This window comes from Lutjanus erythropterus, chromosome 21 (genome assembly GCF_056507025.1).
Source record: "Lutjanus erythropterus isolate fLutEry1 chromosome 21, fLutEry1.hap2, whole genome shotgun sequence".
In the NCBI taxonomy this organism is placed as follows: Eukaryota; Metazoa; Chordata; class Actinopteri; order Lutjaniformes; family Lutjanidae; genus Lutjanus; species Lutjanus erythropterus.
In genome coordinates this window covers 27863543-27883554 of record NC_139337.1, presented here as the reverse complement: position 1 = coordinate 27883554, position 20012 = coordinate 27863543, and the positions used below count along the sequence as shown (strand labels likewise).

Sequence of the window (20012 nt, the reverse complement as noted above, 5' to 3'; positions counted from 1 at the left end):
GCGCCGGTCTGAGTACAAGAGTTGTGAAATCACAACAAAGAATACACAGACGAACAAAGATGTCGAGCTTGCAGTAAAGCTTGTACAGCTATTTGTAGCCTCGGTGCATCTCTACAAATGTGCTGTGCCCTGGTGTAGCCTGCAGGCCCGTTTAGCTGAGTCATAAACTTGATGTCTCACTGAAAGTTCAACTTGGAGGAAAATCTATTATAAATCAGAATTGGATCAATCAGCTGAAATGTAGCCACCCAGGCTGTATTTTGGCATATTTTATGCTCCGTGCAGGGTATAAAATTTGATCCAGGATTTCATACAATTGTCACATGCAGAGTTTAATGTCGTGCTTATTCATTTTCTGCCTGCACCGGAGAGATATCCTTCTTGTTGGCCTTCTTGTCCTCATCCAGCACAGCTCATAATGAGTGGACATAACGGCAGCAAAGCAGCATCCTTTAATGCAAGCAGAGAGTAAACAAGGCTCGCGAGGCACATACATTATGTGGATCTGTAAACCGAATACGACCAAGCCATTACAAAGGGCATTCACCAGTAATGCAATCCGACCACGCACATACATTATCAGGATCTGAACAATGAAAAGGACAAAGCCAAAGCACAGATGAGGAAAGAAGTCGAGGAGCAAAATAGGTGAAGGTCAAGCAACTAACATCAGGATGGCACTCAGTGGACCGTATCCTCTCCTCGGTGCTATGTAATTGTGAAGATTGTGTTACATGTTATGTGCTCTCATTTTAAAAAAAAGCTGATTTTTTTCCATGCTCCATCAAAGTTTGCCAGCATAAGGAGATTAAGTCTTGACTCTACCTGAAGATAGACATGAGTTATGTCTGTTTGAATTGCAGCCACTTCTAAGCATTTTGGCTGATTATTGCAGCACCATGTGGCCAGCCAGCTCTATATTTGTTCAGCAGAAGAATTGGCAGGAAAAAAGAATAATTGGCATGCGGGTTATGTCTAAACCAAGACTGAATATTGTAATGGTGCATGCTGTTCTACTGGTCCCCAAATGGAGAGTTTGAATCTTCTTTTTTTTTCTGCTGTGGGTGAACAGGTTCATTGGTTACGTGCTTTTGGGAATCCATTGCAGCTGAATGTTTTATTGCTAATCCATTCACTGAGATAACATATTCTGTTGTAGGGGAGAGCGGGGCATCTTGTCACAGTTTTTGCTTTCACTCGATTTCTTGGTCTCGGTACATTACAGTCACTTGTATTCATATTAAATTGAATAATATATTCTTGTGCACAAATGTGTAACATTTAGATTTTTAGTTCTGAGGGTTGGGTACAGAACTGACTGATTTACATTGTTATTAGCAATAGGGAGCTGTAAGTGGTTGCAACTTTTCAAAACTCATTACAGGCAACACCTGCTGCAATGTTTGAAAAGTGAACTGCAAAGCTGGCCATGGCAACAATTCTAGCCAAAAACAAAATGTCTTAAAACTGAGGAGAGTACTGTGTTTTGCCTGAAAGCAAAGTTCCCTGCAGCAGCTAACATTAGCATGCCTGCAGCTAGCACCGTAAACAGTGCAACTTAACCCTCCATGGCCAACAAAACTTAAAACGAGGTGCTGACAACTTCACTGACACTGCAAGTTGGCTTTTTTCACTGTCTTGGTTGACAATGGCTTAGCATTTCTATTTGTGTTAGCATACACTCAGCCACTGCCTGTGTTTGAGATGCATGATTTTTAGCATGCTACAGCGGTATTTGAGGTTTATAACTATGTCTGCAACCTTAGTATGGAATTAACAGTGTGCTTATTAGAGGGAAATATTACAGTGTGCAAGCTTGGCGATAACAACGACGACAACAACAAAATACAAGACACAAACAACAGCTTTAAATAACCTGGGGATTGACTAGTTAAGCGTTTTAAATGCATAACAAACTGTTACCATAATAATAATGTTGAAATAGAGAAGTTTGGACTTATTTAGATGAAATTACCTGTTTTAATAAGGGTTGACTATAAGAAAATGAATTTGTTGATATAGAGATGATAAAGTGCTAAAAAGGTACCGTTGAGTACTGGTCCTGAATTCCAAGCAACGCTCACACTATGCAGAATAAATTGGCACATTATATTTTTCAACAAATAAGAACAATTCTAAAAGTAGAGGCTTTCTACACTAATTTCTGCAGTTTGTCCGGTTTATTTAGACAGATGTTTCAAATACCAAGGCCTTCATCAGTGTCAGTGCTTGAAAAAACATCAACAACCCACGTAAGTAAATAAATGGGCAAATGATAAAATAATAATAAAAAATCAAAATAAATGACTTGCAAGTATGCAAGTTAACAGTCAGAATTCTTACTTTTATGGTTGAAAATGTTGTTTCACCTCAGATCAGATACAGTATAGCAAAATGAACAGTGAGTTGCACATGCATTGCCTTGCTCTCCCCCATATGGCTGTTTGTTTATGAAAATATAAATGAAAATGAATCAGCAATTTTGAAAACAAATAAAGGTAAAGAAAGGTGAAGATTTTACCTTGGGCTCTAGGAAACTGTAATAGGAATTTCCTGGCTATTTTCCATCATTTTATAGCCAGTCATTGATAATGAATAATTAGTTGTACCTCAGATGACTTTAATCTCAGAGAAGTTCTCCTTTGTAGTTTTTTTCTTGGAATATTATCCCCCTCTATTTTTACCTTCAGTGGCCCTAATGTGCCGTCATAGAAACCAATTTAATTGCTTTAGCATTTTGATGATTGTGTTGGTCACACAGGTGAAAGTAAAATGCTATCATTTGCTGCTTCTTCTTTTATTCATAAGTGCAATTTTCCCTCTGTACTCTCACAATTTAGGATTTGCGACTTTTCATTTGTCTCTGACTAAATGATTGACTGAATAATTATAATCATAAGTTAAAGCTCTATTTTTATTACATTTGTGACCCATTAACTTTATTATTATTGTCCAGCATTACTACATGAGTGAAAACTACTATTTAACGTTGCAGAAATAATGCTGCAGTAGCAAATGTGTGTCAGGTTAGGGGACTGCTTTCTCCCTCAGATCTCTCCCCTCCTTGTAATCGACTCAGACATCTGACAAGTGTTACGACGGTACCAAAGGTAGACTGTTTGGCTGTGAGCACCAATTAGCTTGTGAACACAAACCGTTTAAGGCTACTTTTGACAATGAACACACAGAGGCCCAAACAGCGAAAACACGTAGCATGTTGACACAAAAGAAAGTAAGGATACACCTTCTGTTAGGTTGCTCCTCTGGGCATGTGATGAAATTATAAGTGAGGTTCTCCTTGAGATTGGAGTGTTTTTGCCAGCGACTTTAGAGCCCCAGACTCAGTTGATCTCTTTAAACTCCTCAGAAATGCATTGCCAGCTGCCAGCCGCCAGCCACATGCCAGTCATCTATTCCACTAGTCTTTAATAAAGTCGCCCGTAGAGACAGAGAGATAAACACAATCCCTTGTTTTGATGCCCTGTGGAGGGAAAGGATTCCTCTAAGTCTTCGCAGTGACATGACAAAACAACAAGGTTGTAAAGGTCATAGTTTTACCTTTCTCATGACGTCTCCCTGGACTTTACTGATCAGTGTGTGTTGAGAGATTTCCATACATTTCCATTCATTATTTATTGCACCGACTGGACATCTTATTACTCTTATAATTGGAGAGTGGTTTGTGTGTTTGTGTGTCCCACCATTCCCCCAATCCACATTCTTCCTGTCTCCTCCGAACCTGCTCCAAAGGATGGTCAGGCCTTACAGATATTGTAATTGGTACTTTTTTTTAAGAATTTCATTTCATCTGTAATGTTAGATAAATATTCATCAGTTTTATGTGTGAATCTTTTATTTTGAAATCCAGAACTACCGTCACCCAGAACTGCATGTAAGTAGTTACTTCCCAAGCCTGAATATGACAGTTGTGTGTGTATGTGTGTGCTTTATCAGATGTGTGCTATGCACCTTTTGTCACATCCCTTCCCAATTTCCACTGTGCCCTTTGCACAGGGTTGGGGCCTGAGCATCAAGGGATATCAGGAGAGGCTGGGGGAGAAAATAGTTGAGAGGGTGCAGGAAAAAGGGCACTTTGTTCTAGTTTGTTCCATTTTCATTCCGCCCTCTTCCAGATATATGTGGCACATGTAGTGCTGATGTATGTTAAGCTCAAATCAGGCCTGCTCCGCGGTTAAACAAAATTGACACTAATTACATTAAGGAGGGTAGTCATGAAATTTTCTGTGTGATCAAAATGAATCAAGTATAAATAAAATATTCCAACCCCTGAAGCTGAAATGCAGTAGAGGCACCCTCTGCAGAGAAATGGAGCCCTGCGTTTGAAATCCTGTGACAGAAATTTGCCCCGAGCCCCATTTTGTACAATCAGCTTTGCCTAAGAAAGGAAATATGTGAAATATAAACTGTCCCCTAAACAGCAGTGAGGGAGATCTCCGTCCAGAGAAAATTGGGCACTCCAACTGTCTTTTTTTGCCTCTTCTCTTCCTCTCTTTGGTACCATCAAACAGTCACAGATGGTTAGTAAACAAAGTTGAGTGCAGTTCTATCAATATTGGTTGTTGTATATTGTCTTTTTCTGGTCCTCAGGCTGCAGTTTACTGAAAGTGTTTTAATTTTCTTGACTGGTCCAACTGAAATGAACAGTGAATGTTTTTAACACTGTTGGTTGTCTGTGTAATACTGATCCTTTTTAATTCTTTGTCTGACCAGCCACCTAAAATATTAAAGGGGTATTCGTTTGGTTTGAAATGGGTTATTATATTCTCTTTGACACTGGTAATTCAAAAAGGGACATGCTACGTAAATCACTGTATTTAGCTGTAAATCAAAATAAGGATTAAATTATTTTTCTTTCATAGAAAAACATAAGAAAGATTGCATTGGTTGCAGATTCTTTTTCTCAGGCAGGGTTGTAGGGGTGGGCAATATGGACAAAATCCTATTTCATCCTGTATGAAATTTTATGTAATAGGAAATCATACAGTAATTGTTCTAAATCCCAAATTTATCCCAAATCTAAGTCCCAAATCATGTTACCTTGCGAGGCAGCTGGATTTGCATCCAATTCAGGCCTTATTTTTCTGCATAACCTGCCCTGATCATATAGCTGAGAGAAACGGTCTTGCTAAGTCTCTACCGGTGGACACATTTCTACCATTGCATGGTGCATACCGTGAAATCAGCAGTCATAATGGGCAGGGTGGTTTTTGTTATTTTTTGTAATGTGTTTGTTCAGAACATGTTGGATTATGGTAGCTTATGTTAGTAATTGTTGTGCTGAATTATTGCACCATGAGTGAGGTGAGGTGACTGGTACATTTCTTCACTCCAGCTGTATTTCCAGGCTGGAACATGGAATGTGTTTCCCTTGCAGTATATGCTAATGCAAAATTGATGTGAAAAGCACCATTCATCAATCAATTTGCACTGTTTAGTATTTATAAATACAATACGTGTGGAATTTAGTCCAATATCTGATGGGTGACTTATGTCAGTATCAGTGTCAGTATATATTGGATCAGATTGGTGCCTTCTCTAAACCCTCTAGTATTCTGATCCTCAGATGAAGGCTACACGTTTAGTTTCCTGTATATAGCTTTATTAGCATAATATTCAATATTACGTCTGTAGCTTTTTTATTTTCTGAGGATATCACGAGAGACACAATGGACCATGATGGGGTATCATGGAAGAGGAGCGTGATTTAAAACCAATTAAGACCACCTAACGCATTCAGAACACCTGAAAATACTCATATTCAAGCATGGATCCTTATCTGTGAATAACTCTTTTCTGATTTGAATGTTGAGTATCCTCATGTTGTTTCACTCTCAGCTGGCCTGACACTGCCGTACTTCCAGCCTGTGATGTTTGTGTAATGGCCCGCAACCTGTTGACACTTTTATCACCCATAGATTTTGGAAGGCAGCAGTCGCCATATGCATCATTGGTTCGCACTTTGCCGAGCATGATTTATTGGCTCCCGCAAAGGAAGTCAATGGCTAAATTAGCACTCTGACTGGAGGTGTAATTTCATTTATGAGCTGGAGTTGTCGAGTGCTGCCGGACAGAAGTGGATATATCCTGGTATTAGATATGGAAGTGGTCTGTCTTTAAGCAATAACTCTGGTTCTCTGCATTTAAATGACAAAATTTGCGTGCAGAAATCGATTATCATCCACTTCTAAATGTCTTTCACCACATTAAAAATTCAAAGGGTGCAGAAATGGACCAAACCGTGTCAACACAGTAATTGGTGGCATCCACACTGCTATTGATGTGTAAACATGTCCTGATTTCTTGCTTTGAAGGTTGTGTTTTATATTAGTACAATCTAGCAACTGATTAACTACCTGATTCAACAGGATCTTTGACTCCTTATCTAATTACAGCCTTGATATTTACCATGGAAAGGACAGTCGACTCTCATCTAGAGTCAGGCCTGCAATCAACAGCAGCTTTCTAATTACTAATTTATTTGCTAGTCCAGGTTTTGATTAGATGTGGCATCAGGACCTCTGACGTTCAACTTGTTAAATAACTTGTTTTTGCGTTGTACTGATAGTAATAAAGTCTCACTTTTTTGATTTAAATTTGTTTCCCTGTGGTTTTACTTACTATTAAGTGATTAAAAAAATACACCTAGGTTGGCCAGAATTTAGCTTCACGATGAGTAAGGTAACATGAGCTAATTTATGGAGACAACCACACTACTATGTTTTCATTTTAAAAAGCATCCGTTTTGCTATGTTTATGTCTGGTGTTCACACTACTTTGGTGTTTTAGAGCCCCCTAACCTCTGCTGGTCCTCGTTTCAGTTTTAAAACACCGGGGTCATGTTTCCGTGTGGACGAGCAGAGACTTTTTTCCTGATTGAGTCTTATCAGTCACGACGTGTCATCCTCTGATTCCTCTTCAGCTTGCTGATGCATTAAGTCGATGCCACTGCAGTACTGAAAAGGGCAAGACTGACTTTTGAAAAAAATATTTTTTTTCCTTACTTTCTCCACCCTTGAATATAAAAAATAAAAACGACTCATTGAAATCTGTTGAGAAATGTAAATGTTACAGTGCTTTTTATCCAGAAAAAAATGCTTTCCTGTTTACATGGATTTGTTCATAGGTTAGTGTGACTATTGCTTGATTACTTTTCGTGCTCTTTTAAAAGATCACGTAAATTCTTTTAATCTGTGCCCTGAGTCAACAATCTCAGCAAACAGTGAACATTATTTAATCTTATCTTTGCTGATGTTTAACTAAGAGAAGAGTCATTCTGCAGTAAAAGTGGTAAAAGTGAAAAACTGATGATCAACCAATCTACAGTTCAGCAATTCTCTGATTCCAGCAGTTTTGAGACGCTGACAGCCGCCGTGTGGATACCACAACATAGCTAACAGAGCTAACAGCTCCTTACAAAGTAGCATGCTCGTTGTATTGCCTGAGTGACAAGAGCATACTCCAGAAAACTGGGCATCCTAACAAGTTGTTTCAGTCAGAAATGTGTGCATTTGTGTAAATAATGGATTCATTTTGATGTATCAATCTTAGAAAGTTTGGCACTATACCCTATCTTAGCTTAGCTGCTAGTTTTAGCTAGTTTTTTAGTCTGTTGTTGGTGTGGCTACTACGTGTTAGCTGCTCACTTTGGTTAGCCTGCTGTTAGCGTGGCTGCTGGCTCCACGCTTTGGTTAGCCCGCACTTATGGTGCATTCCACTTACCTCGGAGGTTTTTTCCCAACAATTTGGGGAAAAAATGTGTTGATAACCACACATTCTGTCGCATTTTGCTCATACAAACACCTTAGCAACATTTTCAGAGATAGTACTGTGTGTAATGCTGATTTAATGAGACAAGTGCTAATAAACAGCTTGTGAGCAGACATGTTGGATTTTAAGGCCATTGTTGATGAGGCTCTTCCAACTTTCCAAGTTGGAAATCTGATTTAGGAGGCGTTCCAGTTGAAATTTCCAACTGGTAACTCGGAAGTTCCAGCTTCCCAGTTCAAATGGAATGAATGTGGTTATTATATGTTTCCTGCCAGCTTTGGTTAGACTGCTGTTAGTGTGTTCTGCCACTGTATTTAGGCACAAACGGACATTGAAAATACAATAATGGAAAAAAAAAAGACAAAAACAGAAGAGCATTCATAATGTTTTATTAAATCTGGCAGGATTATGTGAAAGGCAGTTACGTTTCCCCTCCTCATCATTTTTGTTATCTGAATGTTCACACCAACATGCACACGCCAAGGCCATGTGAACGGTCATGTGCATGCATGCATGCATTTTCAGTCATGTTAGTATGGATGAGGATTGTTCCTGAATCAGTGCTAAAACATGGACAGAGATTGTTCTATTTTATAATGCTGTTTTGAAAAGAAATCATAGGAGTGTGAATGTAGGCCTGAGTTTTTTCCTCTGCACATGTATCCTAATGCACTCGACAGGTACTCAGGCTGTCTGGTCATGTCATCTCTCCCAGCAGAGACGTCTGATGGAGGTCCGGTGGAGGATTAGCAGAGCTTGTAATTAATTATGTAACAAACAGACAAGAAAATGATGTGTGATGTGGTTTGAAGCATAATGGGTGCAGTGTTGCTCTAATGCTCTAAATAAAATTGAGCAGTGTGATGATTGATTGTTTCTAAATTTGGGTTACTGTGAAACTAGACTGTCTTGTTTTTCAGCTGTAGTCTGTCCTCCACAACGCTGGAGCTGTGTCCCAATTCAGGGACTGCACAAGTCAAATGTGTTTACTACAAAATCATAGCAGTTGGTTGGCCAGTTATTTCTGCAAGCTTTACAGGGGAACATTGTGTAAATCCTTTATGTAGCAACCAGATGTAGGGCTGGTAAATATGGCAAAAAATCCTCATGATCTCTACAATATCTCACAGTATAAATTAAGCAACAGTTTCTGTTGTGCTTTAAGATTCCCTTAACCTTACTATTAGATTCTGAACCCTAAAATGACCAGGATTAATATGAGGTTTAAACAGAGAATCTATTATGCAAAAAACAAACAAAATTCTTCTTTTTTGTCTAAACCCTGAAATGATTACGGACTGTGAACTGGCTTGGGTCAGTTATGTTTATCTCATTTCCAAAGGTGCTATTAAAAAGACATTAAAAAACAAGCAGCATAGTAATGTTACCATTTGTTGCTGCTGTGTTTCTCTGAGAGCCTTGCTATGCATTCTGAGGGATGAGTCTAATTGCTGGTGTATGAGACTGTGCGCTTGGAGTCTGTATGCTTTATTGGGTGCTGACGCTTCAGGTGATCAACTTAATTAGCAGTATTTGTTGGCATATGTGTTTCGCTTTGGTAATGTTGGACATGCTTCACCGTCATCTGTCTCATGTTGGACTTTAAGTAGCCTTTGGGCTTTAATTTGCCGTTATATCACCACACTACTGATGTCTTTCCTGTAAATGTTTCCTCTTTAATTGCTCCTTCCATTTAAGTTGTGACTGAGCTGTTATTTTCTGTGCTGGCATGAAAAAGCTCCTTCAGATCCATACAACTCTGCTGTGCCTATTCTGGGCAATCTGGTTAGAAATGGTTAATAGTACTGGTGGTAGTAGTAGTAGGGCTGAACAATTTTGAAAAAAAAAAAAAAATAAATAAATAATTGCAATTATTTTGAGGTATTATGACAAACCTAGTGTCAACAGTATATTGAAGTTTCTAATGCTCCTACTGAGGAAATAGTCTATCCCGATCAGTGTTTATTTAGTTTATATTTCCCAGCCCTTGTTAGATGTGTCAGTGATATACCATCATTACAACATTACAATTATTCCCAACATTTAGAAATTCAGTTACATTTAAAACACTGACTTTGTCTAAGAGTTCAATCCAAGAATTTTCATTAAGGCTTTGAGAGTGTCCTAACTTATATAAACCTTTTATTTTGCCTTGTGTGGTTGTACTGCATTACATAATTAGCACAAATTTAAATTTTCATTTGAATATTAAAAGTGGGGCTGCAGCAGATGCTGGGACTTAAGAGTGCAAACACAACACCAGTGCAGTCATATCCCTGTTGATTAGTCTCAACTTGTGACTGCTTTCCTCTGCTTTTGTTTTGTTTGCTTGTGTTTTTCACCATCTTTAAAACTACTCAACTTGAAATATTATCTTTATATTTAATTATTGTTTTGAGTGATGCACCTTCAGTTCAGGGAGGGATGATTTAGCCTCTGCAGAGCTCTGTTACTTGTTTAATGTTGCTGTGGACACTCACGAATCAAAGTGCCACTTTAAAGGCCGATTTTATCTGACAGATGCTGCTAATTGGCAGAAAATAACCTACCTTTGTAACAACAGTTGTAATTGTAATATATCACTTCAAAGTTAAAGTCTTTTTTCATGCAATTCTTATATTTTATTATCTTTTCTCCCCCTCTACATTTTGGAACAGAACAGGTTCGTATAATAACCGTGCTTGTCCCCATTCTATTTATATTATAAGGTGAGGAAGAGTGACATATTATCTCATCACAAACACATCATGAATTATTTATTTTTCAAGTATGTGTATCTTATGTTCTCCAAAGGCTTGTTTTTAGAGGAAAAGCAAGCTGCGCTTTGGAATTCAAGGCTTGTGTTTGCAGCTCATTGATGTGCATGTACTGATACGAAATACAGAAATACCACCCAGTACACCCAGTATGTAAAGCGTTGCCAATGTACAGTGAAAATTGTGTGATGTTGAGCTGTGGAATTTCCCTGTGGAAAAAGAGCAAAAAAAGAAAGTGTGTTTCTTAACATGTTTTATTCATGGGTGAAAATGAAATTGTTTAACTGATGATGTTACTGTGGCGCCCTGGTTTGGAAATTCACTGGTAGGCCTATTGTAAAATATATTTATAAAGTCTAAAACTGTAACCCAGCTGAGCAATTGGCATGAAAGTCTTAATCCTCTCGGTGTCAATTATGGCTGAACAAGTGGCTCATTTTTCTCTTATTCCCGTCTCTCCCGGTGAGAAAGACGCAGCGCTCTTCCATCTTTAACAGTCTTGTAAGGATTTCCCCCCAAAACTTTAATCTCTAAAGATGCATTTCTTCAGCGATGCTGGGGTAGACTCAAGCCTCCGAGAAGAATACTGAATAATGTAATGTCTGAGTTAGATGTTTTCTGAAGCTCAAACATGGGCTGAGGACAGCTATGTGGTGCAGTAATGCTGCAAAAAGTTACTGCTAATAAAACACAGATGGTTTTAAATGGTCATGCTAGAGACTGTATTAATGTGCAGATTAATTTCTGCTTTTACAGCCCCGACCCCTGCCTTTATATGAACTAGAGATACCCAAGATCAGTTAGCACTTTAACGTAGAGCCTACGAATATAACAGCTGACTTATATTATCAGCCCGATATCACTGCTATATTGGTCTATATCAGTTCTCTAATACACAACTGCAGATTCTTTTTATTTGTTATTATTTATCTTTTTAGGTAGCATTCTGTGTATATTTTTTAAAACAAGGTTTGATATATATTTTGCTATATGTTTTTTTTTATTATTATTAGAATTATTCAGAATTATTATAAATACAGGTAAAAGTTTGCTATTTCAGTGATCAATTTATACTATAAAGTTTATTGTTAAACTATAAAATATTCTGCCACCATATATCTATTTGTCACAGGTCTTAAACACTTTTGTGGGATCACTGCAAAAAATGTTCTGTATTCTGTATATTGTATTCTCTTTTAAAAAATGTGACATTAATATATTGGTCAATATTTTTTAAACTATTGGGGTAACAATGAAAACAAAATTATTGACTTTAAATATTGGCCTCTTACCATGAAGTGACATCTCAACAATTAGGTAAAGTATCAAAATACATTTACGAATGCCAATTTATTTGTTTGTTTATATATTTTTTAATCAAATAAAAAGGTAACTTGAAAAAAAATCAGCTGCTCTTTTGTGCGATGGTGCCACAGCACAAAGCCTGAATTATATATAATGAACTAACTTTAAAAATAATCGCTAAGAGATTTTAAAACAAAAAGGCAATGTCTGATCACTCTTGGTTGACAATACAATAACATTTAAAGCTACTATGAAGAACTTTCATATTTTGTTGATTTTGGAGACCCCTGTGGACAAAAGAGGCAGTGTTTCCTCTGCCATAACCACAAATATACCATCAAAAATAAAATGATCTAAATAAAAATCTCCTTTTTTTAAATAGTTAATGTATTCATACTAAATTACTTTAGCATATGGTATGTATCTCCTAGCAAAATCATCTGTCAACTAAAATGATAATTGAACTGTTAGGTAAAACATGTTTTCAGGATATTATTTGACCGTTATGTTATTGTATCAATTGGCGAACCGAAAAGGCTATTTAGGACACAGCCATACCTAGTGGATTTTTACGTATCCTTACCTAAACTGAGATGCCTCAGTCAGGTTGAGTGAAGTTCAACATATTTGCCAATAAAATATAGTGACTCAAAATGTGCTCTACCGAACAGCTGAGCAGTTAATTTTCTTGTTTTTGCTGGTACAATACCCAAGGTTACCCATTTTACAAAACTGAGAAATGCTGAAAATCTTCACACTAGATGCTGGAACTACATAATGTTTGGTGTAATGTGCTGATAATAGTTTTTAACACTCTTGATCATAGTAGTTGAAGTCTGTCTTCCTGCAGCAGTTCTACAGCAGTGCACTCTGGCCATTGTAAAATTTTACAACCATAAATCGCATTTTGAAACTGTGAACCAAAAGCCACCTTAAGAAGTAAATTTGGCAATGTTCTCTTCTCTGTATTCACACTCCATCTGTTTGGTTTTCCTTGCAGCTTCACTCAAACTCAGATAAAGGCGACGGATCCGTCAGGTACATTCTGGATGGGGAAGGAGCTGGGACTATATTTATCATCGACGAAGTGACGGGAGATATTCATGCCACTAAGAGCCTGGATCGGGAAAGGAAAACACATTATGTCCTGCATGCACAAGCCTTGGACCGCCATACAGAGGAGGCCTTGGAACCAAAGTCGGAATTCATCATCAAAGTACAAGACATCAATGACAATGCACCCAAATTTCCAGATGGACCCTTTGTAGCTACGGTGCCTGAGATGTCTGAAGTGGGTGAGTACTGTAGTGCTACAAAATAAACTGGACCTTCAAATGATTGCTCTCTGCTGTTAGCAGCAGCAAGCCTAATTTGAATGAGTTGAAAGATGAGAAAACTGCCTGAACTTGAATGTTATTTTTCTCACTTTTTAGATATTCTGCATGTTTATAATCCCTTTTATCCCCGCGGTAAAGAGAGAAATATTATGGCAAGACCTTTGACTTTGCATCTTGTGTATGTTTCAAACAGACTACTGCTCTGAGATGGTTTAAAAGAAGGTATTAGTATGAAGAAGCATGATCAAACATGTCATTACTCTGCTCAGCATTCTGGTTTGTCCTCTATGTGATAAGGTTCTCCAGAATGTTTGATCTTCTGTAAGCCAGCCGAGTCCTCTTTTTCATCTTTGTTTTCTGGTTGCTGTGATGGTTTCCCGGGTGGGCAGGTCTTTATAAAGCACTCAATAATGCCTCCACAGCAATCCCCGCCATCGAGACTGTGGAGTCCTCCACATCATAGAGCAAAGAAAAGCCTCTATCCACCTCCTCTGAGACAGCTGCTCCTCGTATGCTCGGCATCATGTGGCAAACATCTATTTTTTATTTCTTTATTGTACCGTTCTGTTTTTAGCTCGGGTGAACAAAAGCCACCCTTTTCTCAGTCCAGTGGATTCTGCCTCACAGCACAATAGCTCAAAAGTACGATGCTAAAATATTTCACAGCACTCCTCCAAAACATATGTAGGTTGTCCAAATGGTGGCCAAACTGCTGTCAAAACGATTTCGCTCCATATATATGACGAGATAGCGAATTTGTGTCGCTGACAGTTTGTTGAAAACATTGCAGTTATGTCTGTCAGTCTAAAATAATCCCGTCAGTTGCTGAAAAGAAGTAGAAATACTTATTAGAAGAAATATCTCAAAGAGAAGATGAACAGCTTCATCAGTTTCTTGCAGCAAGAAGATGGAAATGTGCAAAAACGATTAAATATGCAAACCCCAACAGACCTGTAGGCGCCCTCTTTATAAACAGTCAATATCTCCCTGGTTGCATTCATGCATATTCATGAACAGACGTGCCTGACACACATACGACTTTGCAAGTCAGTATATTTGTTTATAGGTCGGAAGTGTCAAGTACATGTCTTAATCTCCTCTGAGAGGGCTGCACTGTACGTGTTGATGACTTGTATGTGGAACGATAGAAATGTATTGGCAGGTGCAGTATGGTTTCAGGATTAGTTTAAGGTGGATAAAAGTGCTGTTGCTCCCACAGACTCTTAGAAATATGGGTTCTAAAAGGATTCTTCCTGATGAGCTGAGGTTCTACCCTGCTTCTGGAGAACCCTTTTCTTAAGATAGGGTTCATCAAGGGTTCTTTGTAAGAACCATTTTCATCCAAAGAACCCTTTTGGAAGAATGTAAGGATTGTTGTTAAGAACAGGGGTTCTTTGCACCATAATACAAAAGGGTTCTCTGTAGAACCCTCTAGCTGGGCTCTGGGTAAACCCTTTGGGATATAAAAGGGTTCCTGGTAGAACTTTTGGAATATAGCATTCTCGATTGAACCTTCTGGGCAGGTTTTAGATGAATCCATTGGAACACAAAAGGGTTGCTGGTAGAACCCCCTAGGTAGATTCTTGTTAGCACCCCTAGAAGGTGGAAAGATTCTGGATAGAACACCTAGAGAGGGTTCTGAGTGGAACCATTACACCATATGTGAGTTCTGGATAAAAACATTGGAAAACAGGGTTCTAGGTAGAACTCTCAGGGTGGGTTCTATATAAAAGCATTGGAATGTAAAAGAGTTTTTTTTGTGTGTGGTTTCTAGATAAAACCCTTGCAATATAAAAGCGTTCTCGGTAGAACCCCCTGGATGGTTCTCCGCCCTCTTTAGAAGAGGGCAAGATTTCGGATAGAATCCCCATTTCACCATAGAACGGTTCTCCTTTAGAACATCTGATAAGGGGCTTAGAGTTAAACCTTTCACAGATGGTTCTAGGTAGACCCTTTTATGTGGGGTTCCAGGTAAAACCCTCTGACAGGGTTCCATGTGAAACTCTTATAAAAGGTAGTACCAGGAACCAAAAAAGGGTTCTCTTATGGGGACAATCCATAGAACCTTTTATGGCTATTTCAAAGAGTGTTAGACAAAAATATATGTATTAATTCAAAACTATGAATGCACATTTTTATTATTCTATTAACCAGTTTTGTGTAATCTTTGTGTCTGGATGTCTGAATGAGTGCATAATGGGATAATGAAAATATACTTGAAGCACAAATCTGTGTGTTGGCATCCTTCTTTTAGCTTTAACGAGACTGCTCATTTTAAAGTTTCAATGTTCACTGCAAACTTCATCATCGGTTGCACAAAAAGAATCAATCACCATTGATGACCCAAGGGAGGAAATCAAGGACTGTGAAGGGGAAAATAATTAGCCCTTTTTCCCGCCCCCTCTTTTGCTGATGTCCATTAAAGTAATTCCTCTCCGCTTCGGCGTCTGCAGCGTCAAATCGGCTGTAACAATCTGACTGTCCTCACACTCCAGAGCACTAATCCCCCAGCATTTGTCAATACTGGCGCTCCCAAGTGCAGGAAGGGGCTGTCTGGGAGTGTGGCAGCTAATTGGTTGTGATGTTCTTTTTTCCTGTCTAAATTGATTAGCTGGGCATGTGCCAGGTAGTCCAGCGTTACTGTCTCATACCTCCCATTCAATGCTACAATCATATTTTTTAGAGTGCTAGATGAAAGGAGTATCAATTTCCTACTACTGTATGTCTCCCTGATGAGATATCGCTAAATGGACATGCTGGAGATAGTAGCTCCGCTTTCCTGTCAACCATTTCACTTCTGGGAAAATCACTGTTTAATAGTGGTTTCAAAACTCAGAGGCAGAGGTGGTGGCTGGTTTAGATGAATAGTTATGATTAAGTGTCTGTTATTGGGACTAATGCACGGAAATTGAGCAGAATTGTACACATGGGCAAGTGTCAAACCCTTGACAAACAAAACAAAATAGAGATTCAAGTTTGCATACAAAGGACTGAACACATACTTTTGAATTATTTTCCCCACACACTTAGAAATAGGGGTTCCATAAGGGTTCTTCTTGATGAGCTGAGAGTCTACCCAGAACTATTTGTCTCTGAAGGATCTTTTTTTTTTAAGAAAAAGTCCATCAGGTATTCTTTCTAAGTCTAAGGGCTTTCTGAAGAACCCTTTTCATCCAAATAACCCTTTTTGGAAGAAAGAGTTCTTCAAGGTTCTCAGTAGAATCCACTGGGCAAGTTTTAGGTAAAGTCCTTGGAATATTAAAGTGTTCTTGGTATAGCCCTATGGGTGGGTTCTTGTTTGCAGCCTTTGAAGGTTCAAAGATTCTGGATAGAGCCCCCACAAAGGGTTCTGTGTGGAACCATTCCACCATAAATGGGTTTTAGATAAAACCATTAAGTATAAAAGGGTTCCTGCTAGAATTCCCACCCAAGGTGGGTTCTGGATAAAACCCTTGGAATATAGAATTCACAGTAGAGCCCCCTGGGTAGGTTCTAGATAAAACCCCTGGAATATAAAAAAGGTTCTCAGTAAGATCTGGGTTCTTGTTAGCACCTTTAGAAAGTGGAAAGGTCCAGGATAGAACCCTCAGACAGGCCTTCAACATGGACTGGCTTTGTTCCATACACCTGATTTTGCAGTTCCACCAAAAAACAATTGGTTCTGACCCCTAAAAGTTGGGTTCCAGTTAGAACTACAGATTTCCTTTTGTGCAACAACCTCTGCTGATGCAACCTTGATTACAATGGTTCCACTCAAAACTGTTGCTTGATAGCACCAACATTGAATGGAACCAGTTCAAGAACCAGAGATAATTTGGTGGAGAGGGGCCTTAGGGACTCTGGGTGGAACCATGATACCGTATAAGGGTTCTCTGTCAAATTTCTCACAGGGGGTTCTATGTGCAACCTTTCACAGATGGTTCTAGCTGTAACCCTTTATGTTGGCTTTTAGGTAAGATTTTCTGAAAGGGATCCAAGTAGAAGCTTCAGAAAAGGTTCTACCAACATGGGTTTTCCTGTGGGGACAATCAGTAGAAGTCTTTATGGTTCTAGTTAGCACCTTTAGTTCTAAGAGTGTGGTGGCCTCTCAAATGTTTACAGTAGACACTGCTATCTGTAATCAATGTTGTTTAACTCCCCCATGATTTATGAATTATACTGTATTTGTACATTTTGTTTCCTATCAGATTTCCAGTGAGTTCCCATATCTGATGGCAGGCCACTCTGAAATAACCCCACACTTGGCTGTGTACATCTTTAATGGCATTAAGATACTATTATTTCAACCCATTAACCTTCAACCAACATCTTGATAACTAATTGCTGTTTCATTACAGTACACATCATCATCATTTTTTCTTCATTTTATAACAAAATTAGGATGAGGCAAATGGCAGGACAGGTGGTTGCAGTCCAGTTACAGAGGCCAACCTTGATCTTTTAAAAGTGCATTATGTTTTGTGGTCCACTGAGGTCAGTGGAGATAGATGGATGGAAACCTAAAGGAGGTGATGAAAGCGGATGTAAAAATGGAGCGCAGTATGTGACTGGGTTCATAATGGAAAAGCTGGGCTTATACTGGAAGATGTGACCTGTATTTTTTGAACCTGGTTTCATAATGGAAAAGGTGATCTGTATATTTTGAACCAAGTACAGATTTTATGTTTTTTGCAAGAAATTCAGAAGCCATTTTCTGGCAAAGTGTGTTTCTGAGTAACCCTTTGTCACCTGTTCACCCGGTCCTACTGCAGGATCCTTGCACTATCTGGAACTCTCAATGACTGATAATGCACTGCAGAGTTTCATGAATATGATCAATAAGGGTACATTCAGTGTTTCCACTGCAAGGTACAGCTCAGCTCAACTCAGCTTGGCACACTTTTGGTGCCAAGTCCTTATCTCAATTTCGTTTTCAACTGCTGAGGGTACCTGCTCAATGTAAGCAGGATTTTTAAGATGATTTTTTCATTGCAACGCCCGATGGAACAGCTGTGACATAATCCTCACTGTAACACAAACACATAGGAGCAAAGTTGTGTTTAGAAGGGAACCCTTGATTTGTGATCTTTATGCGTTGTTTTTTCATTGTACTTTGTACAAACTATGTTTTATAATTTGACAAAGCTGTGGTAGGTTTAGGGACAGAATGCTTGCTTAATCCTGGTATTACAGTATGATATATATACAAATACATTACCCAGATAAGGAAAAACAAATGCTAATGTGATGGTCTAAATGCTACGTGATCAGAATGTGACCAGATCTGGCTGACCACATCTAGAAGTAGTCTGGCTTGCTTTGTGTTTGGATCTTAGGTTAGTGGATATGCAACCTGTACAACAACTTGTATCTGGATAATGTATTCAGATACAGATCACATTTTAATACCAGGTCTAAACGGGGTGTTGGTTAGGGCGGGGAAGGATTATGGTTTGGATTAAAATGGTCATTCTTCCGAGATCTTTTGTATTCCAGGGTTCCCTTTTTGACACGACCCAGGAACAATGGAGGGTATCCTTTCCTTTCGAGATCCTTTCAATGAAGAACATCTGCACTTTATCAGTTAGCATGGCATTGTTTTAGCTGCCATATTTTAAAATCTGGAGTGAGTGAATAAAAAAGTGTGCAGGATCTCTGTGTTGCACAAGAGTCATGTACTGGACTGTATTATATTAAGAGGTGTTTCTACCAACCTCCCAGGTTGTCAAATACTGACACTTTGGATTGGATTAATTGTTGAGTCTCAGTTTTTTTGTTGAGTATATCGACTGTAATAAAGGATAATAATTTTTGTTTGCCTGTTTGAAGTTCATTAGAGTTAAAATTAATGCCGAATGTTTGCTGAGTGAGTTAGTATCTGTTTATGAGTTGTAAGAAATCATTAATAATGTTTTTGAAGAAGTATCTGTTTATGAGTTGTAAGAAATCATTAATAATGTTTTTGAAGAAGTATATGTTTATAATGGTTAAATTGAGCAATATGTTAATGGAGTCTGGCAGCAGTCACAGAAATAACTCCACAGTGTGTGTTCTCAGAGCAGTGGGGTTTTGATTTTGGGATAACGGGCTTAGCTAGACATTCATAGACAATTGCTATGAACAGCTGATCAGCTTACAATTTAGACCTTGTTGTCGCTTGTCATAGTCAAAGTGTAATGTGGCGCTCATGTAGGTTCAATGCCCCTGCAGCCTGTAGAAACAAAACACTACAATTATAGGATGCACATACTATTAACTAGAGAAGATAGATTCAACCATCTTGGCTCCAACTTTCTATATTTCTCCTTTAATTGTGGTCATCAAAAGAATTACCTGGCATTCAAACAGTGTAATATATGTCAGGCTTCTTCTCATAAAGCAAACTGTTAGATGAAGGCTCTCATAAAGGCATCGCCCCCTAACAGTGCGTGTATTGTAAAGTGTCTCTTCTCTTCAGAAAGCCTGTAACATGAAAAGAAAAAGGTTACCGTGACCTTAAAACTCTTAAGACCAGATTCCCTGCAGTTTTACCACATTTCTTAAAGTTAATGATCAGCAAATACATGCATATTGACTCTGAGTGTTCACTTTTGAGAGTAGACCTTTTAATGTAGCAATCATCTTCATAATAGTTCAAAATATAGTACTTCAACACTTACATTGAAGTGCATTGTGAAGTGCAGTAAGCACATTGTACAGTCTTTAAGGAGTGCATAATAGTCGCCTTATATTTCAGAACAGGCACTAATACAAATCGGTTTCCAACGCTTTGAAAAACCTGAAGATTTTGTAGTCAGATTCCTCATCACGCTGTACAGAAATATTAATCACAAAAGGTCGGAGATGA

At 38.5% G+C, this 20012-nt stretch overlaps 1 protein-coding gene across 2 annotated transcripts in view; it reads left to right on the top strand.

Moving 5' to 3' along the window:
- LOC146307791 (cadherin-18) overlaps positions 1-20012 on the top strand; it is a 167993-nt gene that overhangs the window by 75678 nt on the left and 72303 nt on the right. For both annotated transcript variants that reach the window (XM_084746854.1, XM_084746853.1), the window contains one exon: positions 12850-13144. In XM_084746854.1, coding sequence (XP_084602980.1) covers positions 12850-13144 — 295 coding nt within the window. The remainder of the gene's footprint in view (positions 1-12849; positions 13145-20012) is intronic.